Genomic DNA, 25,552 nt, shown 5'->3' with positions numbered 1-25,552 from the left:
GTTAACACAACAGTCCAGGTTAACACGACAGTCATGTTTCTACAGTACAGGTTAACACAAAAGTACAGGTTAACACTACAGTCCAGGTTAACACTACAGTCATGTTTCTACAGTCCAGGTTAACACTACAGTCATGTTTCTACAGTACAGGTTAACACTACAGTCATGTTTCTACAGTCCAGGTTAACACTACAGTCCAGGTTAACACTACAGTCATGTTTCTACAATACAGGTTAACACTAATCATGTTTCTACAGTCCAGGTTAACACTACAGTCCAGGTTAACACTACAGTCATGTTTCTACAATACAGGTTAACACTAATCATGTTTCTACAATACAGGTTAACAATACAGTCATGTTTCTACAGTACAGGTTAACACTAATCATGTTTCTACAGTCCAGGTTAACACTACAGCCTTGTTTCTGCAGTACAGGTTAACACTACAGTCCAGGTTAACACTACAGTCATGTTTCTACAGTCCAGGTTAACACTACAGTCCAGGTTAACACTACAGTCATGTTTCTACAATACAGGTTAACACTACAGTCATGTTTCTACAGTCCAGGTTAACACTACAGTAATGTTTCTACAGTCCAGGTTAACACTACAGTCATGTTTCTACAGTCCAGGTTAACACTACAGTCATGTTTCTACAGTCCAGGTTAACACTAGTCATGTTTCTACAGTCCAGGTTAACACTACAGTCCAGGTTAAAACTACAGTCATGTTGCTACAGTACAGGTTAACACTGCAGTCATGTTTCTACAATACAGGTTAACACTAATCATGTTTCTACAGTACAGGTTAACACTACAGTCATGTTTCTACAGTCCAGGTTAACACTACAGTCATGTTTCTACAGTCCAGGTTAACACTACAGTCATGTTTCTACAGTCCAGGTTAACACTGCAGTCCAGGTTAACACTACAGTCATGTTTCTACAATACAGGTTAACACAAAGCATGTTTCTACAGTCCAGGTTAACACTACAGTCATGTTTCTACAATACAGGTTAACACTACAGTCCAGGTTAAAACTACAGTCATGTTGCTACAGTACAGGTTAACACTGCAGTCATGTTTCTACAATACAGGTTAACACGAATCATGTTTCTACAATACATGGTAACACTACAGTCATGTTTCTACAGTACAGGTTAACACTACAGTCATGTTTCTACAGTCCAGGTTAACACTACAGTCATGTTTCTACAGTCCAGGTTAACACTACAGTCCAGGTTAACACTACAGTCATGTTTCTAAAGTCCAGGTTAACACTACAGTCATGTTTCTACAGTCCAGGTTAACACTACAGTCATATTTCTACAGTCCAGGTTAACACTAGTCATGTTTCTACAGTACAGGTTAACACTACAGTCATGTTTCTACAGTCCAGGTTAACACTACAGTCATGTTTCTATAGTCCAGGTTAACACTACAGTCCAGGTTAACACTACAGTCATGTTTCTACAATACAGGTTAACACAAATAATGTTTCTACAGTCCAGGTTAAAACTACAGTCATGTTGCTACAGTACAGGTTAACACTGCAGTCATGTTTCTACAATACAGGTTAACACTAATCATGTTTCTACAGTACAGGTTAACACTACAGTCATGTTTCTACAGGCCAGGTTAACACTACAGTCATGTTTCTACAGTCCAGGTTAACACTACAGTCATGTTTCTTCAGTCCAGGTTAACACTAGTCATGTTTCTACATTACAGGTTAACACTACAGTCGTGTTTCTACAGTCCTGGTTAACACTACAGCCTTGTTTCTACAGTACAGGTTAACACTACAGTCCAGGTTAACACTACAGTCATGTTTCTACAGTCCAGGTTAACACTATAGTCATGTTTCTACAATACAGGTTAACACTAATCATGTTTCTACAATACAAGTTGACACTAAAGTCATGTTTATACAGTCGAGGTTAACACTACAGTCATGTTTCTACAATACAGGTTAACACTAATCATGTTTCTACACTACATGGTAACACTACAGTCATGTTTCTACAGTCCAGGTTAACACTACAGTTATGTTTCTACAGTACAGGTTAACACAACAGTCCAGGTTAACACTACAGTCATGTTTCTACAGTACAGGTTAACACAAAAGTACAGGTTAACACTACAGTCCAGGTTAACACTACAGTCATGTTTCTACAGTCCAGGTTAACACTACAGTCATGTTTCTACAGTACAGGTTAACACTACAGTCATGTTTCTACAGTCCAGGTTAACACTACAGTCCAGGTTAACACTACAGTCATGTTTCTACAATACAGGTTAACACTAATCATGTTTCTACAGTCCAGGTTAACACTACAGTCCAGGTTAACACTACAGTCATGTTTCTACAATACAGGTTAACACTAATCATGTTTCTACAATACAGGTTAACAATACAGTCATGTTTCTACAATACAGGTTAACACTAATCATGTTTCTACAGTCCAGGTTAACACTACAGCCTTGTTTCTGCAGTACAGGTTAACACTACAGTCCAGGTTAACACTACAGTCATGTTTCTACAGTCCAGGTTAACACTACAGTCCAGGTTAACACTACAGTCATGTTTCTACAATACAGGTTAACACTACAGTCATGTTTCTACAGTCCAGGTTAACACTACAGTAATGTTTCTACAGTCCAGGTTAACACTACAGTCATGTTTCTACAGTCCAGGTTAACACTACAGTCATGTTTCTACAGTCCAGGTTAACACTAGTCATGTTTCTACAGTACAGGTTAACACTACATTCATGTTTCTACAGTCCAGGTTAACACTACAGTCATGTTTCTACAGTCCAGGTTAACACTACAGTCTAGGTTAACACTACAGTCATGTTTCCACAATACAGGTTAACACAATGTTTCTACAGTCCAGGTTAACACTACAGTCATGTTTCTACAATACAGGTTAACACTTCAGTCATGTTTCTACAGTCCAGGTTAACACTACAGTCCAGGTTAAAACTACAGTCATGTTGCTACAGTACAGGTTAACACTGCAGTCATGTTTCTACAATACAGGTTAACACTAATCATGTTTCTACAGTACAGGTTAACACTACAGTCATGTTTCTACAGTCCAGGTTAACACTACAGTCATGTTTCTACAGTACAGGTTAACACTACAGTCATGTTTCTACAGTCCAGGTTAACACTGCAGTCCAGGTTAACACTACAGTCATGTTTCTACAATACAGGTTAACACAAAGCATGTTTCTACAGTCCAGGTTAACACTACAGTCATGTTTCTACAATACAGGTTAACACGAATCATGTTTCTACAATACATGGTAACACTACAGTCATGTTCCTACAGTACAGGTTAATACTACAGTCATGTTTCTACAGTCCAGGTTAACACTACAGTCATGTTTCTACAGTCCAGGTTAACACTACAGTCCAGGTTAACACTACAGTCATGTTTCTACAATACAGGTTAACACTACAGTCATGTTTCTACAGTCCAGGTTAACACTACAGTCATGTTTCTAAAGTCCAGGTTAACACTACAGTCATGTTTCTACAGTCCAGGTTAACACTACAGTCATGTTTCTACAGTCCAGGTTAACACCACAGTCATGTTTCTACAGTCCAGGTTAACACTACAGTCCAGGTTAACACTACAGTCATGTTTCTACAATACAGGTTAACACTACAGTCATGTTTCTACAGTCCAGGCTAACACTACAGTCATGTTTCTAAAGTCCAGGTTAACACTACAGTCATGTTTCTACAGTCCAGGTTAACACTACAGTCATGTTTCTACAGTCCAGGTTAACACTAGTCATGTTTCTACAGTACAGGTTAACACTACAGTCATGTTTCTACAGTCCAGGTTAACACTACAGTCATGTTTCTACAGTCCAGGTTAACACTACAGTCCAGGTTAACACTACAGTCATGTTTCTACAATACAGGTTAACACAAATAATGTTTCTACAGTCCAGGTTAACACTACAGTCATGTTTCTACAATACAGGTTAACACTTCAGTCATTTTTCTACATTCCAGGTTAACACTACAGTCCAGGTTAAAACTACAGTCATGTTGCTACAGTACAGGTTAACACTGCAGTCATGTTTCTACAATACAGGTTAACACTAATCATGTTTCTACAGTACAGGTTAACACTACAGTCATGTTTCTACAGTCCAGGTTAACACTACAGTCATGTTTCTACAGTCCAGGTTAACACTACAGTCATGTTTCTACAGTCCAGGTTAACACTAGTCATGTTTCTACAGTACAGGTTAACACTACAGTCATGTTTCTACAGTCCAGGTTAACACTACAGTCATGTTTCTACAGTCCAGGTTAACACCAATCATGTTTCTACAGTCCAGGTTAACACTACAGTCCAGGTTAACACTACAGTCATGTTTCTACAATACAGGTTAACACAAATCATGTTTCTACAGTCCAGGTTAACACTACAGTCATGTTTCTACAATACAGGTTAACACTTCAGTCATGTTTCTACAGTCCAGGTTAACACTACAGTCATGTTTCTACAGTCCAGGTAAACACTACAGTCATGTTTCTTCAGTCCAGGTTAACACTAGTCATGTTTCTACATTACAGGTTAACACTACAGTCATGTTTCTACAGTCCTGGTTAACACTACAGCCTTGTTTCTACAGTACAGGTTAACACTACAGTCCAGGTTAACACTACAGTCATGTTTCTACAGTCCAGGTTAACACTATAGTCATGTTTCTACAATACAGGTTAACACTAATCATGTTTCTACAATACAAGTTGACACTAAAGTCATGTTTATACAGTCGAGGTTAACACTACAGTCATGTTTCTACAATACAGGTTAACACTAATCATGTTTCTACACTACATGGTAACACTACAGTCATGTTTCTACAGTCCAGGTTAACACTACAGTTATGTTGTCTACAGTACAGGTTAACACAACAGTCCAGGTTAACACTACAGTCATGTTTCTACAGTACAGGTTAACACAAAAGTACAGGTTAACACTACAGTCCAGGTTAACACTACAGTCATGTTTCTACAGTCCAGGTTAACACTACAGTCATGTTTCTACAGTACAGGTTAACACTACAGTCATGTTTCTACAGTCCAGGTTAACACTACAGTCCAGGTTAACACTACAGTCATGTTTCTACAATACAGGTTAACACTAATCATGTTTCTACAGTCCAGGTTAACACTACAGTCCAGGTTAACACTACAGTCATGTTTCTACAATACAGGTTAACACTAATCATGTTTCTACAATACAGGTTAACAATACAGTCATGTTTCTACAGTACAGGTTAACACTAATCATGTTTCTACAGTCCAGGTTAACACTACAGCCTTGTTTCTGCAGTACAGGTTAACACTACAGTCCAGGTTAACACTACAGTCATGTTTCTACAGTCCAGGTTAACACTACAGTCCAGGTTAACACTACAGTCATGTTTCTACAATACAGGTTAACACTACAGTCATGTTTCTACAGTCCAGGTTAACACTACAGTCATGTTTCTACAGTCCAGGTTAACACTACAGTCATGTTTCTACAGTCCAGGTTAACACTACAGTCCAGGTTAACACTACAGTCATGTTTCCACAATACAGGTTAACACAATGTTTCTACAGTCCAGGTTAACACTACAGTCATGTTTCTACAATACAGGTTAACACTTCAGTCATGTTTCTACAGTCCAGGTTAAAACTACAGTCATGTTGCTACAGTACAGGTTAACACTGCAGTCATGTTTCTACAATACAGGTTAACACTAATCATGTTTCTACAGTACAGGTTAACACTACAGTCATGTTTCTACAGTCCAGGTTAACACTACAGTCATGTTTCTACAGTCCAGGTTAACACTACAGTCATGTTTCTACAGTCCAGGTTAACACTACAGTCCAGGTTAACACTACAGTCATGTTTCCACAATACAGGTTAACACAATGTTTCTACAGTCCAGGTTAACACTACAGTCATGTTTCTACAATACAGGTTAACACTTCAGTCATGTTTCTACAGTCCAGGTTAAAACTACAGTCATGTTGCTACAGTACAGGTTAACACTGCAGTCATGTTTCTACAATACAGGTTAACACTAATCATGTTTCTACAGTACAGGTTAACACTACAGTCATGTTTCTACAGTCCAGGTTAACACTACAGTCATGTTTCTACAGTCCAGGTTAACACTACAGTCATGTTTCTACAGTCCAGGTTAACACTGCAGTCCAGGTTAACACTACAGTCATGTTTCTACAATACAGGTTAACACAAAGCATGTTTCTACAGTCCAGGTTAACACTACAGTCATGTTTCTACAATACAGGTTAACACTACAGTCCAGGTTAAAACTACAGTCATGTTGCTACAGTACAGGTTAACACTGCAGTCATGTTTCTACAATACAGGTTAACACGAATCATGTTTCTACAATACATGGTAACACTACAGTCATGTTTCTACAGTACAGGTTAACACTACAGTCATGTTTCTACAGTCCAGGTTAACACTACAGTCATGTTTCTACAGTCCAGGTTAACACTACAGTCCAGGTTAACACTACAGTCATGTTTCTACAATACAGGTTAACACTACAGTCATGTTTCTACAGTCCAGGTTAACACTACAGTCATGTTTCTTAAGTCCAGGTTAACACTACAGTCATGTTTCTACAGTCCAGGTTAACACTACAGTCATGTTTCTACAGTCCAGGTTAACACTAGTCATGTTTCTACAGTACAGGTTAACACTACAGTCATGTTTCTACAGTCCAGGTTAACACTACAGTCATGTTTCTACAGTCCAGGTTAACACTACAGTCCAGGTTAACACTACAGTCATGTTTCTACAATACAGGTTAACACAAATAATGTTTCTACAGTCCAGGTTAACACTACAGTCATGTTTCTACAATACAGGTTAACACTTCAGTCATGTTTCTACAGTCCAGGTTAACACTACAGTCCAGGTTAAAACTACAGTCATGTTGCTACAGTACAGGTTAACACTACAGTCATGTTTCTACCGTCCAGGTTAACACTACAGTCATGTTTCTACAGTCCAGGTTAACACTACAGTCATGTTTCTACAGTCCAGGTTAACACTAGTCATGTTTCTACAGTACAGGTTAACACTACAGTCATGTTTCTACAGTCCAGGTTAACACTACAGTCCAGGTTAACACTACAGTCATGTTTCTACAATACAGGTTAACACAAATCATGTTTCTACAGTCCAGGTTAACACTACAGTCATGTTTCTACAATACAGGTTAACACTTCAGTCATGTTTCTACAGTCCAGGTTAACACTACAGTCATGTTTCTACAGTCCAGGTAAACACTACAGTCAAGGTTAACACTACAGTCATGTTTCTACAGTCCAGGTTAACACTACAGTCATGTTTCTACAGTCCAGGTTAACACTACAGTCATGTTTCTACAGTCCAGGTTAACACTAGTCATGTTTCTACAGTACAGGTTAACACTACAGTCATGTTTCTACAGTCCAGGTTAACACTACAGTCATGTTTCTACAGTCCAGGTTAACACTACAGTCCAGGTTAACACTACAGTCATGTTTCCACAATACAGGTTAACACAATGTTTCTACAGTCCAGGTTAACACTACAGTCATGTTTCTACAGTCCAGGTTAACACTACAGTCATGTTTCTACAGTCCAGGTTAACACTAGTCATGTTTCTACAGTACAGGTTAACACTACAGTCATGTTTCTACAGTCCAGGTTAACACTACAGTCATGTTTCTACAGTCCAGGTTAACACCAATCATGTTTCTACAGTCCAGGTTAACACTACAGTCCAGGTTAACACTACAGTCATGTTTCTACAATACAGGTTAACACAAATCATGTTTCTACAGTCCAGGTTAACACTACAGTCATGTTTCTACAATACAGGTTAACACTTCAGTCATGTTTCTACAGTCCAGGTTAACACTACAGTCATGTTTCTACAGTCCAGGTAAACACTACAGTCATGTTTCTTCAGTCCAGGTTAACACTAGTCATGTTTCTACATTACAGGTTAACACTACAGTCATGTTTCTACAGTCCTGGTTAACACTACAGCCTTGTTTCTACAGTACAGGTTAACACTACAGTCCAGGTTAACACTACAGTCATGTTTCTACAGTCCAGGTTAACACTATAGTCATGTTTCTACAATACAGGTTAACACTAATCATGTTTCTACAATACAAGTTGACACTAAAGTCATGTTTATACAGTCGAGGTTAACACTACAGTCATGTTTCTACAATACAGGTTAACACTAATCATGTTTCTACACTACATGGTAACACTACAGTCATGTTTCTACAGTCCAGGTTAACACTACAGTTATGTTGTCTACAGTACAGGTTAACACAACAGTCCAGGTTAACACTACAGTCATGTTTCTACAGTACAGGTTAACACAAAAGTACAGGTTAACACTACAGTCCAGGTTAACACTACAGTCATGTTTCTACAGTCCAGGTTAACACTACAGTCATGTTTCTACAGTACAGGTTAACACTACAGTCATGTTTCTACAGTCCAGGTTAACACTACAGTCCAGGTTAACACTACAGTCATGTTTCTACAATACAGGTTAACACTAATCATGTTTCTACAGTCCAGGTTAACACTACAGTCCAGGTTAACACTACAGTCATGTTTCTACAATACAGGTTAACACTAATCATGTTTCTACAATACAGGTTAACAATACAGTCATGTTTCTACAGTACAGGTTAACACTAATCATGTTTCTACAGTCCAGGTTAACACTACAGCCTTGTTTCTGCAGTACAGGTTAACACTACAGTCCAGGTTAACACTACAGTCATGTTTCTACAGTCCAGGTTAACACTACAGTCCAGGTTAACACTACAGTCATGTTTCTACAATACAGGTTAACACTACAGTCATGTTTCTACAGTCCAGGTTAACACTACAGTCATGTTTCTACAGTCCAGGTTAACACTACAGTCATGTTTCTACAGTCCAGGTTAACACTACAGTCCAGGTTAACACTACAGTCATGTTTCCACAATACAGGTTAACACAATGTTTCTACAGTCCAGGTTAACACTACAGTCATGTTTCTACAATACAGGTTAACACTTCAGTCATGTTTCTACAGTCCAGGTTAAAACTACAGTCATGTTGCTACAGTACAGGTTAACACTGCAGTCATGTTTCTACAATACAGGTTAACACTAATCATGTTTCTACAGTACAGGTTAACACTACAGTCATGTTTCTACAGTCCAGGTTAACACTACAGTCATGTTTCTACAGTCCAGGTTAACACTACAGTCATGTTTCTACAGTCCAGGTTAACACTACAGTCCAGGTTAACACTACAGTCATGTTTCCACAATACAGGTTAACACAATGTTTCTACAGTCCAGGTTAACACTACAGTCATGTTTCTACAATACAGGTTAACACTTCAGTCATGTTTCTACAGTCCAGGTTAAAACTACAGTCATGTTGCTACAGTACAGGTTAACACTGCAGTCATGTTTCTACAATACAGGTTAACACTAATCATGTTTCTACAGTACAGGTTAACACTACAGTCATGTTTCTACAGTCCAGGTTAACACTACAGTCATGTTTCTACAGTCCAGGTTAACACTACAGTCATGTTTCTACAGTCCAGGTTAACACTGCAGTCCAGGTTAACACTACAGTCATGTTTCTACAATACAGGTTAACACAAAGCATGTTTCTACAGTCCAGGTTAACACTACAGTCATGTTTCTACAATACAGGTTAACACTACAGTCCAGGTTAAAACTACAGTCATGTTGCTACAGTACAGGTTAACACTGCAGTCATGTTTCTACAATACAGGTTAACACGAATCATGTTTCTACAATACATGGTAACACTACAGTCATGTTTCTACAGTACAGGTTAACACTACAGTCATGTTTCTACAGTCCAGGTTAACACTACAGTCATGTTTCTACAGTCCAGGTTAACACTACAGTCCAGGTTAACACTACAGTCATGTTTCTACAATACAGGTTAACACTACAGTCATGTTTCTACAGTCCAGGTTAACACTACAGTCATGTTTCTTAAGTCCAGGTTAACACTACAGTCATGTTTCTACAGTCCAGGTTAACACTACAGTCATGTTTCTACAGTCCAGGTTAACACTAGTCATGTTTCTACAGTACAGGTTAACACTACAGTCATGTTTCTACAGTCCAGGTTAACACTACAGTCATGTTTCTACAGTCCAGGTTAACACTACAGTCCAGGTTAACACTACAGTCATGTTTCTACAATACAGGTTAACACAAATAATGTTTCTACAGTCCAGGTTAACACTACAGTCATGTTTCTACAATACAGGTTAACACTTCAGTCATGTTTCTACAGTCCAGGTTAACACTACAGTCCAGGTTAAAACTACAGTCATGTTGCTACAGTACAGGTTAACACTACAGTCATGTTTCTACCGTCCAGGTTAACACTACAGTCATGTTTCTACAGTCCAGGTTAACACTACAGTCATGTTTCTACAGTCCAGGTTAACACTAGTCATGTTTCTACAGTACAGGTTAACACTACAGTCATGTTTCTACAGTCCAGGTTAACACTACAGTCCAGGTTAACACTACAGTCATGTTTCTACAATACAGGTTAACACAAATCATGTTTCTACAGTCCAGGTTAACACTACAGTCATGTTTCTACAATACAGGTTAACACTTCAGTCATGTTTCTACAGTCCAGGTTAACACTACAGTCATGTTTCTACAGTCCAGGTAAACACTACAGTCAAGGTTAACACTACAGTCATGTTTCTACAGTCCAGGTTAACACTACAGTCATGTTTCTACAGTCCAGGTTAACACTACAGTCATGTTTCTACAGTCCAGGTTAACACTAGTCATGTTTCTACAGTACAGGTTAACACTACAGTCATGTTTCTACAGTCCAGGTTAACACTACAGTCATGTTTCTACAGTCCAGGTTAACACTACAGTCCAGGTTAACACTACAGTCATGTTTCCACAATACAGGTTAACACAATGTTTCTACAGTCCAGGTTAACACTACAGTCATGTTTCTACAATACAGGTTAACACTTCAGTCATGTTTCTACAGTCCAGGTTAACACTACAGTCCAGGTTAAAACTACAGTCATGTTGCTACAGTACAGGTTAACACTGCAGTCATGTTTCTACAATACAGGTTAACACTAATCATGTTTCTACAGTACAGGTTAACACTACAGTCATGTTTCTACAGTCCAGGTTAACACTACAGTCATGTTTCTACAGTCCAGGTTAACACTACAGTCATGTTTCTACAGTCCAAGTTAACACTAGTCATGTTTCTACAGTACAGGTTAACACTACAGTCATGTTTCTACTGTCCAGGTTAACACTACAGTCATGTTTCTACAGTCCAGGTTAACACTACAGTCATGTTTCTACAGTCCAGGTTAACACTACAGTTCAGGTTAACACTACAGTCATGTTTCTACAATACAGGTTAACACAAATCATGTTTCTACAGTCCAGGTTAACACTACAGTCATGTTTCTACAATACAGGTTAACACTTCAGTCATGTTTCTACAGTCCAGGTTAACACTACAGTCATGTTTCTACAGTCCAGGTAAACACTACAGTCATGTTTCTTCAGTCCAGGTTAACACTAGTCATGTTTCTACATTACAGGTTAACACTACAGTCATGTTTCTACAGTCCTGGTTAACACTACAGCCTTGTTTCTACAGTACAGGTTAACACTACAGTCCAGGTTAACACTACAGTCATGTTTCTACAGTCCAGGTTAACACTATAGTCATGTTTCTACAATACAGGTTAACACTAATCATGTTTCTACAATACAAGTTGACACTAAAGTCATGTTTATACAGTCGAGGTTAACACTACAGTCATGTTTCTACAATACAGGTTAACACTAATCATGTTTCTACACTACATGGTAACACTACAGTCATGTTTCTACAGTCCAGGTTAACACTACAGTTATGTTTCTACAGTACAGGTTAACACAACAGTCCAGGTTAACACGACAGTCATGTTTCTACAGTACAGGTTAACACAAAAGTACAGGTTAACACTACAGTCCAGGTTAACACTACAGTCATGTTTCTACAGTCCAGGTTAACACTACAGTCATGTTTCTACAGTACAGGTTAACACTACAGTCATGTTTCTACAGTCCAGGTTAACACTACAGTCCAGGTTAACACTACAGTCATGTTTCTACAATACAGGTTAACACCAATCATGTTTCTACAGTCCAGGTTAACACTACAGTCCAGGTTAACACTACAGTCATGTTTCTACAATACAGGTTAACACTAATCATGTTTCTACAATACAGGTTAACAATACAGTCATGTTTCTACAGTACAGGTTAACACTAATCATGTTTCTACAGTCCAGGTTAACACTACAGCCTTGTTTCTGCAGTACAGGTTAACACTACAGTCCAGGTGAACACTACAGTCATGTTTCTACAGTCCAGGTTAACACTACAGTCCAGGTTAACACTACAGTCATGTTTCTACAATACAGGTTAACACTACAGTCATGTTTCTACAGTCCAGGTTAACACTACAGTAATGTTTCTACAGTCCAGGTTAACACTACAGTCATGTTTCTACAGTCCAGGTTAACACTACAGTCATGTTTCTACAGTCCAGGTTAACACTAGTCATGTTTCTACAGTCCAGGTTAACACTACAGTCATGTTTCCACAATACAGGTTAACACAATGTTTCTACAGTCCAGGTTAACACTACAGTCATGTTTCTACAATACAGGTTACACTTCAGTCATGTTTCTACAGTCCAGGTTAACACTACAGTCCAGGTTAAAACTACAGTCATGTTGCTACAGTACAGGTTAACACTGCAGTCATGTTTCTACAATACAGGTTAACACTAATCATGTTTCTACAGTACAGGTTAACACTACAGTCATGTTTCTACAGTCCAGGTTAACACTACAGTCATGTTTCTACAGTCCAGGTTAACACTACAGTCATGTTTCTACAGTCCAGGTTAACACTGCAGTCCAGGTTAACACTACAGTCATGTTTCTACAATACAGGTTAACACAAAGCATGTTTCTACAGTCCAGGTTAACACTACAGTCATGTTTCTACAATACAGGTTAACACTACAGTCCAGGTTAAAACTACAGTCATGTTGCTACAGTACAGGTTAACACTGCAGTCATGTGTCTACAATACAGGTTAACACGAATCATGTTTCTACAATACATGGTAACACTACAGTCATGTTTCTACAGTACAGGTTAACACTACAGTCATGTTTCTACAGTCCAGGTTAACACTACAGTCATGTTTCTACAGTCCAGGTTAACACTACAGTCCAGGTTAACACTACAGTCATGTTTCTAAAGTCCAGGTTAACACTACAGTCATGTTTCTACAGTCCAGGTTAACACTACAGTCATGTTTCTACAGTCCAGGTTAACACTAGTCATGTTTCTACAGTACAGGTTAACACTACAGTCATGTTTCTACAGTCCAGGTTAACACTACAGTCATGTTTCTATAGTCCAGGTTAACACTACAGTCCAGGTTAACACTACAGTCATGTTTCTACAATACAGGTTAACACAAATAATGTTTCTACAGTCCAGGTTAAAACTACAGTCATGTTGCTACAGTACAGGTTAACACTGCAGTCATGTTTCTACAATACAGGTTAACACTAATCATGTTTCTACAGTACAGGTTAACACTACAGTCATGTTTCTACAGTCCAGGTTAACACTACAGTCATGTTTCTACAGTCCAGGTTAACACTACAGTCATGTTTCTTCAGTCCAGGTTAACACTAGTCATGTTTCTACATTACAGGTTAACACTACAGTCATGTTTCTACAGTCCTGGTTAACACTACAGCCTTGTTTCTACAGTACAGGTTAACACTACAGTCCAGGTTAACACTACAGTCATGTTTCTACAGTCCAGGTTAACACTATAGTCATGTTTCTACAATACAGGTTAACACTAATCATGTTTCTACAATACAAGTTGACACTAAAGTCATGTTTATACAGTCGAGGTTAACACTACAGTCATGTTTCTACAATACAGGTTAACACTAATCATGTTTCTACACTACATGGTAACACTACAGTCATGTTTCTACAGTCCAGGTTAACACTACAGTTATGTTTCTACAGTACAGGTTAACACAACAGTCCAGGTTAACACTACAGTCATGTTTCTACAGTACAGGTTAACACAAAAGTACAGGTTAACACTACAGTCCAGGTTAACACTACAGTCATGTTTCTACAGTCCAGGTTAACACTACAGTCATGTTTCTACAGTACAGGTTAACACTACAGTCATGTTTCTACAGTCCAGGTTAACACTACAGTCCAGGTTAACACTACAGTCATGTTTCTACAATACAGGTTAACACTAATCATGTTTCTACAGTCCAGGTTAACACTACAGTCCAGGTTAACACTACAGTCATGTTTCTACAATACAGGTTAACACTAATCATGTTTCTACAATACAGGTTAACAATACAGTCATGTTTCTACAGTACAGGTTAACACTAATCATGTTTCTACAGTCCAGGTTAACACTACAGCCTTGTTTCTGCAGTACAGGTTAACACTACAGTCCAGGTTAACACTACAGTCATGTTTCTACAGTCCAGGTTAACACTACAGTCCAGGTTAACACTACAGTCATGTTTCTACAATACAGGTTAACACTACAGTCATGTTTCTACAGTCCAGGTTAACACTACAGTAATGTTTCTACAGTCCAGGTTAACACTACAGTCATGTTTCTACAATACAGGTTAACACTAGTCATGTTTCTACAGTACAGGTTAACACTACAGTCATGTTTCTACAGTCCAGGTTAACACTACAGTCATGTTTCTACAGTCCAGGTTAACACTACAGTCCAGGTTAACACTACAGTCATGTTTCCACAATACAGGTTAACACAATGTTTCTACAGTCCAGGTTAACACTACAGTCATGTTTCTACAATACAGGTTAACACTTCAGTCATGTTTCTACAGTCCAGGTTAACACTACAGTCCAGGTTAAAACTACAGTCATGTTGCTACAGTACAGGTTAACACTGCAGTCATGTTTCTACAATACAGGTTAACACTAATCATGTTTCTACAGTACAGGTTAACACTACAGTCATGTTTCTACAGTCCAGGTTAACACTACAGTCATGTTTCTACAGTACAGGTTAACACTACAGTCATGTTTCTACAGTCCAGGTTAACACTAGTCATGTTTCTACAGTACAGGTTAACACTACAGTCATGTTTCTACAGTCCAGGTTAACACTACAGTCATGTTTCTACAGTCCAGGTTAACACTACAGTCATGTTTCTACAGTCCAGGTTAACACTACAGTCCAGGTTAACACTACAGTCATGTTTCTACAATACAGGTTAACACAAATCATGTTTCTACAGTCCAGGTTAACACTACAGTCATGTTTCTACAGTCCAGGTAAACACTACAGTCATGTTTCTTCAGTCCAGGTTAACACTAGTCATGTTTCTACATTACAGGTTAACACTACAGTCATGTTTCTACAGTCCTGGTTAACACTACAGCCTTGTTTCTACAGTACAGGTTAACACTACAGTCCAGGTTAACACTACAGTCATGTTTCTACAGTCCAGGTTAACACTATAGTCATGTTTCTACAATACAGGTTAACACTAATCATGTTTCTACAATACAAGTTGACACTACAGTCATGTTTCTACAGTCTAGGTTAACACTACAGTCATGTTTCTACAATACAGGTTAACACTAATCATGTTTCTACAGTACATGGTAACACTACAGTCATGTTTCTACAGTCCAGGTTAACACTACAGTCATGTTTCTACAGTCCAGGTTAACACTACAGTCATGTTTCTACAGTACAGGTTAACACAACAGTCCAGGTTAACACTACAGTCATGTTTCTACAGTACAGGTTAACACAAAAGTACAGGTTAACACTACAGTCCAGGTTAACACTACAGTCCAGGTTAACACTACAGTCATGTTTCTACAGTCCAGGTTAACACTACAGTCATGTTTCTACAATACAGGTTAACACTAATCATCTTTCTACAGTCCAGGTTAACTCTACAGTCATGTTTCTACAGTACAGGTTAACACTACAGTCATGTTTCTACAGTACAGGTTAACACTACAGTCATGTTTCTACAATACAGGTTAACACTAATCATGTTTCTACAGTACATGGTAACACTACAGTCATGTTTCTACAGTCCAGGTTAACACTACAGTCATGTTTCTACAGTCCAGGTTAACACTACAGTCATGTTTCTACAGTACAGGTTAACACAACAGTCCAGGTTAACACTACAGTCATGTTTCTACAGTACAGGTTAACACAAAAGTACAGGTTAACACTACAGTCCAGGTTAACACTACAGTCCAGGTTAACACTACAGTCATGTTTCTACAGTCCAGGTTAACACTACAGTCATGTTTCTACAATACAGGTTAACACTAATCATCTTTCTACAGTCCAGGTTAACTCTACAGTCATGTTTCTACAGTACAGGTTAACACTACAGTCATGTTTCTACAGTACAGGTTAACACTACAGTCATGTTTCTACAGTCCAGGTTAAGACTACAGTCATGCATTTCTACAGGTAGAAGTTAACAATACAGTCATGTTTCTACAGTCCAGGTTAACACTACAGTCATGCATTTCTACAGGTAGACGTTAACACTACAGTACACTGCAGGTACAATACCTCTCTGCCACCTTACTGGTGGTTATGGATTGGCTCAGGCAGTTGGTGTTGGCTAGTTGGTTAGCGGGCCGATTAAAGGAACACACTAGCTGGTCACGGCGGCCATAGTTGGCACTGTAGATCTGGATCGTCCCTTCATCTGAGTGAGATGAGGAGGAGAGGTAAGACTGGATGTATTTGGTGTGTTCTGGTGATGGTAATATAAACTGTATATAATACTGCTCTACTATGCTATTATATAATTTATATATCATCATATGAGAGGAGAATATATTGTATAGCAGTGTTGACAAGCTTATCACATTCTAGAACATTAGAGCCTTACCACATTCTAGTAGAGCATCAGAGCCTTACCACATTCTAAAAGAACATCAGAGCCTTACCACATTCTAGTAGAGCATCAGAGCCTTACCACATTCTAAAAGAACATCAGAGCCTTACCACATTCTAATAGAACGTCGTATACTTACCACATTCTCATAGAACATCAGAGACTTACCACATTCTAATAGAACATCAGAGCCTTACCACATTCTAGTTGAACATCAGAGCCTTACCACATTCTTGTTGAACATCAGAGCCTTACCACATTCTAGTAGAGCATCAGAGCATTACCACATTCTATTTGAACATCAGAGCCTTACCACATTGTAGTTGAACATCAGAGCCTTACCACATTCTAGTTGAACATCAGAGCCTTACCATATTCTAGTTGAACATCAGAGCCTTACCACATTCTAGTAGAACATCGGAGCCTTACCACATTCTAGTAGAACATCGGAGCCTTACCACATTCTAGTAGAACATCGGAGCCTTACCACATTCTAGTAGAACATCGGAGCCTTATCACATTCTAATAGAACTTCGGAGCCTTACCACATTCTAGTAGAACATCGGAGCCTTACCACATTCTAGTAGAACATCGGAGCCTTACCACATTCTAGTAGAACATCGGAGCCTTACCACATTCTAGTAGAACATCGGAGCCTTACCACATTCTAGTAGAACATCGGAGCCTTACCATATTCTAGTAGAACATCGGAGCCTTACCACATTCTAGTAGAACATCAGAGCCTTACCACATTCTATTTGAACATCAGAGCCTTACCACATTCTAGTTGAACATCAGAGCCTTACCACATTCTATTTGAACATCAGAGCCTCCCCACATTCTAGTAGAGCATCAGAGCCTTACCACATTCTATTTGAACATCAGAGCCTTACCACATTCTAGTAGAACATCGGAGCCTTATCACATTCTAATAGAACATCGGAGCCTTACCACATTCTAGTAGAACATTGGAGCCTTACCACATTCTAGAAGAACATTGGAGCCTTACCACATTCTAGTAGAACATCGGAGCCTTACCACATTCTAGTAGAACATCGGAGCCTTACCACATTCTAGTAGAACATCAGAGCCTTACCACATTCTAGTAGAACATCAGAGCCTTACCACATTCTAGTAGAACATCGGAGCCTTATCACATTCTAATAGAACATTAGAGCCTTACCACATTCTAGTAGAACATCAGAGCCTTACCACATTCTAATAGAACATCGGAGCCTTATCACATTCTAATAGAACATCAGAGCCTTACCACATTCTAGTAGAACAGCAGAGCCTTACCACATTTTAATAGAACATCAGAGCCTTACCACATTCTAGTAGAACAGCAGAGCCTTAACACATTCTAGTAGAGCATCAGAGCCTTACCACATTCTAGTTGAACATTAGAGCTTTACCACATTCTAGTTGACCATCAGAGCCTTACCACATTCTAGTAGACCATCAGAGCCTTCACACGTGATGCTGCGTGCTGCCAAGACAAACAAACAGGAATTACACACCACACTGGCCACTGTGTGGCAGACATAAATAAAATACATACATTTTCATAGCAGACATTAGCCTGGTTTAGTATTTTGTATTAATATACATAGAAACAGACTGACTTGCTGGGATGCAGGTGTAGGTGGTATCCAGGTATTTGTAGATTCCCACACAGGGGTCAGAAGTACGGAAAACTTCAGTGTTCACTTCACACACCTGTTTCCCATTGCACCTGGGGGATATCAGGAGGTAAGATGAGCTATGGCTGGGATTTAATCAAACGCGGTGTCAACAAGCATGCAGCACTTGACATTTAAAGCAAACATTTGCAGTGTTTACTGGGAACATCAGGAAAATTGGCTTTAAAAAGGCACATTGATACTGCAATGTGCTTTTCAACAACGCGCCTCTGAATCCCAGCCTGTCTTTATCAAATAAACACTGACTGAGTACCTCTGTGAGAGGACCTCCAGGGTGCCCGTCTGTGAACACTGTGTGTCGGTCAGCTGGTTGGCAGGTCGTCCTTCTCTGCAGGTGGTTCCGTCAGTCCTTCCATACAGAGCTCTCTCAATGGAGATCACCCCAGAATCTAGCAGGGCAAGAAAAATCAACATGTAAAGAAACAGACAGCACTATGGAGAGACCATCAGGATAGAATGTGTGTGTTCTTACCACAGATCAGGAACTGGACGTTTTCTCCATTGTCACAGGTGACCACTCTCGTCGCTGAGTGAGAAACATAATTACCATAATGTTATAGATATGGATGCGCGCACACACACAACCACCCACACACACAACCACCCACACACACACAAACATAGACAACCACCCACACACACAACCACCCACACACACAAACAGACAACCACCCACACACACAAACATAGACAACCACCCACACACACAACCACCCACACACACAAACATAGACAACCACCCACACACACACAAACATAGACAACCACCCACACACACAACCACCCACACACACAAACTGGTCGGGTTTAACTAAGAACTGTGTACCTGCAGCTGGTAGTGTACAGCAAACTGCAGCCAGCACTGAAACACATCACACAGCTAGTTCAGCTTTTCTAACCTTGGTCAGTCTCATCGCAATTCTTTACAGAAGAGTAGTGTACAGCATATACAGTAAGTATATAATTAATGTACAGTGTATAGTCTGGTACTGCGTATAGACAGACATCACCTAGTCCTCAGATAGGGCTACCTAGACCCCCCTTTTATGCTGCTGCTACTCTCTGTTTATAATCTATGCATTGTCACTTTAACTCTACTTACATGTACATATTACCTCAATTACCTCGACTAACCGGTGCCCCCGCACATTGACTCTGTACCGGTACCCCCTGTATATAGCCTCGCTTTTATTTTACTGCTGCTGTTTAATTATTTGTTACTTTTATTTTCTATTTTCTCTTTTTTACTTAACACTTATTCTTAAAACATCTTACAGCATTGTTGGTTAAGGGCTTGTAAGTAAGCATTTCATTGTAAGGTCTACACCTGTTGTATTTGGCCCATGTGACATAAAATTTGACTTGATTTGATTTGACACGGGATGCTGTATACTAGACCTGGGTCATACTGTTGAAATTGGACTTCAATTACTTTCAATACAAACTGTTATAGAAACTTCTGGAATATACTGGAATGTATATTTTAAACGCCCTCAAATACATATTTTGTTACAAGTCAGTATACTCACAGGTGAACGCAGTCAGTCTGACAAGGAGCATGATGCTGGGTACAGGTGTGGTAGTAGCTGGTTCAGTTGTAGTAGTAACAAGTAAGATGTTACAGATGGTCACTTGGACAAATACACTTGATATTTATGTGGTATTTTTACTTCCTTAAGAAGCCCCCTCATTCCCTTATTTAACTAACATTTATTGATACTAGTCAAGAACAGATCCTTGTTGGCAAAGCATCAACCAGGAGCACAAACTTCTTCATCAGATTAGCAGTCATCTTGGCAACACTAAACAAACATTTCACAACAGCTCAAACCACAAGTGTTTGATGATGTGTAGGCCACAGGAAGATGTTTTGGGTTAAGTGATGCTGTCGTAATAAAGGCAAACACAAAACAACGAGACAGTAGATTGGAAATCTATTAAGACTTTTCATTTCTTAATGTTTTTTTACAATACAATTTGAACACGTATTGATAACATTTTGCTTGAATAAGTTACATAATAAATAAATCAATTTAAATACTGATTGTATTTTTGCCATTGGGTAATCCCCACACTATCTGGTTACAGTACTAGGATGAGATGAAGAAAGATTAGACAGTGATGTTTATCAATCTGAAGATTATCCAGGAAGTATATCGGCATTGGAAGCCAAATTGAACTCCCAATGAATGGAGCTGACCGAAACAATGGAAACAGTTGGCTCCGATACTTACGGGTCTCGTTTATGACATCTCCGTCTAATCCCTCTTTCTCTCATTCTGGCTACAGAAAGCCTCAAGGGGGAAAGAAATACCTTCACAAGAAAGAAAGACAGACAGACAGACAGACAGACAGACAGACAGACAGACAGACAGACAGACAGACAGACATAACCTAGCATAGACAGGTCTCCCAACCAACCCACCAACCTCTCCACTGATTCTGAAAGTGATACACTCCTAACATAAGTCAGGTGATATCAGCACAGATTTAGGGGAAGAGACTGGTTCAAATGAAAACCAACATACACAGTGGTTGTCCAGGACCAGACAGAGTACAGTAGGCCTAAAGCATCTCCATTCACAAGAGGTAGCATGTTACTCTCCCGCGTTTCTCCCTCTTATCATCCTAAATGCAGCGGACAGAGAACGTGTTTGACCACCGGTTGTCCAGGACCAGACAGAGTACAGTAGGCCTTAATCATCTCCATTCACAAGAGGTAGCATGTTACTCTCCTGCATTTCTCTCTCTTATCATGCTAAGTGCAGCAGACAGAGAACGTGTTTGACCACCATGATTATCACGGTCGTCAGTCTGTCCCATTGTCACCATTCAACATGGTTTTCTACAGTTCTACGATGAAAGTTGCTTGTGAAATGCTTCAACATGAAAGCTTGGCAGATGATTGGTAGCCCTACTTAGAAGCACCTGCTGCTAATCTGTTGTTCCCTACAAGTGCTGTTTTGAATTCAAATACATTTGTACCTACACACTGAAGAAGGCTGTGAAGCCGAAACGTCTGTGTATGCTATCCCTGATGCAGTGAAAACCGTCAAATGAAACGTCTGTGTATGCTATCCCTGATGCAGTGAAAACCGTAAAATGAACTAAGCTTTATGCAACATCTTGTTGAGTGAGGACCCATTACACCATCTTGTTTAGAGTAACGACAAGACAGAGATATGTGGGCCTGGTATTTCCCAATGGCTGTGCCCTTCACATACACCATATTGCACTTAGTGCAGTGGTTATAATTCAGAGACTGGGTGGGAACATCAGAGCCATATATATAAATACATGTCTCTGGGGAACATCAGAGCCATATATATAAATACATGTCTCTGGGGAACATTAGAGCCATATATATAAATACATGTCTCTGGGGAACATCAGAGCCATATATATATAAATACATGTCTCTGGGGAACATCAGAGCCATATATATATAAATACATGTCTCTGGGGAACATTAGAGCCATATATATAAATACATGTCTCTGGGGAACATTAGAGCCATATATATAAATACATGTCTCTGGGGAACATCAGAGCCATATATATAAATACATGTCTCTGGGGAACATTAGAGCCATATATATAAATACATGTCTCTGGGGAACATCAGAGACATATATATAAATACATGTCTCTGGAGAACATCAGAGCCATATATATAAATACATGTCTCTGGAGAACATCAGAGCCATATATATAAATACATGTCTCTGGGGAACATTAGAACCATATATATAAATACATGTCTCTGGGGAACATCAGAGCCATATATATAAATACATGTCTCTGGGGAACATCAGAGCCATATATATAAATACATGTCTCTGGAGAACATCAGAGCCATATATATAAATACATGTCTCTGGAGAACATTAGAGCCATATATATAAATACATGTCTCTGGGGAACATCAGAGCCATATATATAAATACATGTCTCTGGGGAACATCAGAGCCATATATATAAATACATGTCTCTGGGGGACATTAGAACCATATATATAAATACATGTCTCTGGAGAACATCAGAGCCATATATATAAATACATGTCTCTGGAGAACATCAGAGCCATATATATAAATACATGTCTCTGGGGAACATCAGAGCCATATATATAAATACATGTCTCTGGGGAACATCAGAGCCATATATATAAATACATGTCTCTGGGGAACATTAGAGCCATATATATAAATACATGTCTCTGGAGAACATCAGAGCCATATATATAAATACATGTCTCTGGAGAACATCAGAGCCATATATATAAATACATGTCTCTGGGGAACATCAGAGCCATATATATAAATACATGTCTCTGGGGAACATCAGAGCCATATATATAAATACATGTCTCTGGGGAACATTAGAGCCATATATATAAATACATGTCTCTGGGGAACATCAGAGCCATATATATAAATACATGTCTCTGGAGAACATCAGAGCCATATATATAAATACATGTCTCTGGGGAACATCAGAGCCATATATATAAATACATGTCTCTGGAGAACATCAGAGCCATATATATAAATACATGTCTCTGGAGAACATCAGAGCCATATATATAAATACATGTCTCTGGGGAACATCAGAGCCATATATATAAATACATGTCTCTGGGGAACATCAGAGCCATATATATAAATACATGTCTCTGGGGAACATTAGAGCCATATATATAAATACATGTCTCTGGAGAACATCAGAGCCATATATATAAATACATGTCTCTGGAGAACATCAGAGCCATATATATAAATACATGTCTCTGGAGAACATCAGAGCCATATATATAAATACATGTCTCTGGGGAACATTAGAGCCATATATATAAATACATGTCTCTGGGGAACATCAGAGCCATATATATAAATATATGTCTCTGGGGGACATTAGAACCATATATATAAATACATGTCTCTGGGGAACATTAGAACCATATATATAAATACATGTCTCTGGAGAACATCAGAGCCATATATATAAATACATGTCTCTGGGGAACATCAGAGCCATATATATAAATACATGTCTCTGGGGAACATCAGAGCCATATATATAAATACATGTCTCTGGGGAACATTAGAGCCATATATATAAATACATGTCTCTGGGGAACCTTAGAGCCATATATATAAATACATGTCTCTGGGGAACATTAGACCCATATATATAAATACATGTCTCTGGGGAACATCAGAGCCATATATATAAATATATGTCTCTGGGGGACATTAGAACCATATATATAAATACATGTCTCTGGGGAACATTAGAACCATATATATAAATACATGTCTCTGGAGAACATCAGAGCCATATATATAAATACATGTCTCTGGGGAACATCAGAGCCATATATATAAATACATGTCTCTGGGGAACATCAGAGCCATATATATAAATACATGTCTCTGGGGAACATTAGAGCCATATATATAAATACATGTCTCTGGAGAACATCAGAGCCATATATATAAATACATGTCTCTGGAGAACATCAGAGCCATATATATAAATACATGTCTCTGGAGAACATCAGAGCCATATATATAAATACATGTCTCTGGAGAACATCAGAGCCATATATATAAATACATGTCTCTGGGGAACATCAGAGCCATATATATAAATACATGTCTCTGGAGAACATCAGAACCATATATACAAATACATGTCTCTGGGGAACATCAGAGCCATATATATAAATACATGTCTCTGGGGAACATTAGAGCCATATATATAAATACATGTCTCTGGGGAACCTTAGAGCCATATATATAAATACATGTCTCTGGAGAACATCAGAGCCATATATATAAATACATGTCTCTGGGGAACATCAGAGCCATATATATAAATACATGTCTCTGGGGAACATTAGAGCCATATATATAAATACATGTCTCTGGGGAACATTAGTAAGATCACAGGTTGTTGTTCACACAATGGTCTTTAAGAAGGGTGTCGAGTCAGCTAGGAGGTTTGGAAAGCACAATATGTGTTGTATTCTCCCAATGAACATAACACAGGCCTGGTCCAAAAACAACCCCTAGCCCCTACACCCCTTTGGTTTTCTAATCTACATGAACCAGATAGGCAGAAGTTCCCCTAAGCCTATTGGAAGGCTAGTTGGAGCAGTCACCATACTTCTAACAGAGGCTGTGGGTTGCTCTCAGACCAGGCCATAATCAGTGTTCACATACATCACTAATTGACAGGCCATACAACTAATCGGAATCACAACAGCTGAATTAAGTCTGTCATGACCTCAGAACCATTGGATCTAGTAGAACATCATGTGGAATAGAGAATAATATCTGCTCTGTAAATACTGAACGTTCTGACCCTGAGAATAAGCCCTTGGACTGCCTTGTCAATCACTGATAGCATGGAAACACAGACAACTTCATCATGATCCATGTTAGAGAGAAGTACAGTATTCACCTCCTCAGCTCTTTACTGATGGGACACCCCTGGTGGTCATTTAAAATGAATATGGCCAATCCCATGCGGACCCCTAGCCTCTAGCCCCTCCTACCAGGGCACAACTTCTAGTAGGCTGGATAGCTGTGAGCGATATGGGGAAAGTTCCACATAGCCTATCAGGGGAATGGTGGAGCTATTACCATATTGATTATATCTATCCAGTTCTATCCTCC

General features: G+C 39.0%; 1 protein-coding gene across 2 annotated transcripts in view; it reads right to left on the bottom strand.

Annotated features, from left to right (window-relative positions):
* The window catches only part of LOC135521862 (L-rhamnose-binding lectin CSL2), a 34,224-nt gene extending 13,717 nt beyond the window's left edge, over nt 1-20,507 (bottom strand). Inside the window, exons 1-7 of one of the 2 annotated variants that reach the window (XM_064947636.1) lie at nt 20,399-20,507; nt 19,696-19,731; nt 19,342-19,395; nt 19,123-19,258; nt 18,792-18,901; nt 18,611-18,655; nt 16,836-16,974 (exon numbers count right to left, since the gene is read on the bottom strand). In XM_064947636.1, the coding sequence (XP_064803708.1) occupies nt 16,836-16,974; nt 18,611-18,655; nt 18,792-18,901; nt 19,123-19,258; nt 19,342-19,395; nt 19,696-19,731; nt 20,399-20,429 (551 nt within the window). In that variant the 5' untranslated portion in view covers nt 20,430-20,507. The remainder of the gene's footprint in view (nt 1-16,835; nt 16,975-18,610; nt 18,656-18,791; nt 18,902-19,122; nt 19,259-19,341; nt 19,396-19,695; nt 19,732-20,398) is intronic. The other variant, XM_064947635.1, reaches the window with a different exon arrangement.
* Between the last annotated feature and the right edge of the window lie 5,045 nt (nt 20,508-25,552).

This window comes from Oncorhynchus masou, chromosome 30 (assembly GCF_036934945.1).
Source record: "Oncorhynchus masou masou isolate Uvic2021 chromosome 30, UVic_Omas_1.1, whole genome shotgun sequence".
Lineage (NCBI taxonomy): Eukaryota > Metazoa > Chordata > Actinopteri > Salmoniformes > Salmonidae > Oncorhynchus > Oncorhynchus masou.
The sequence above is the reverse complement of the archived record's forward strand: the minus strand, read 5'-3'. Positions and strand labels throughout refer to the sequence as shown.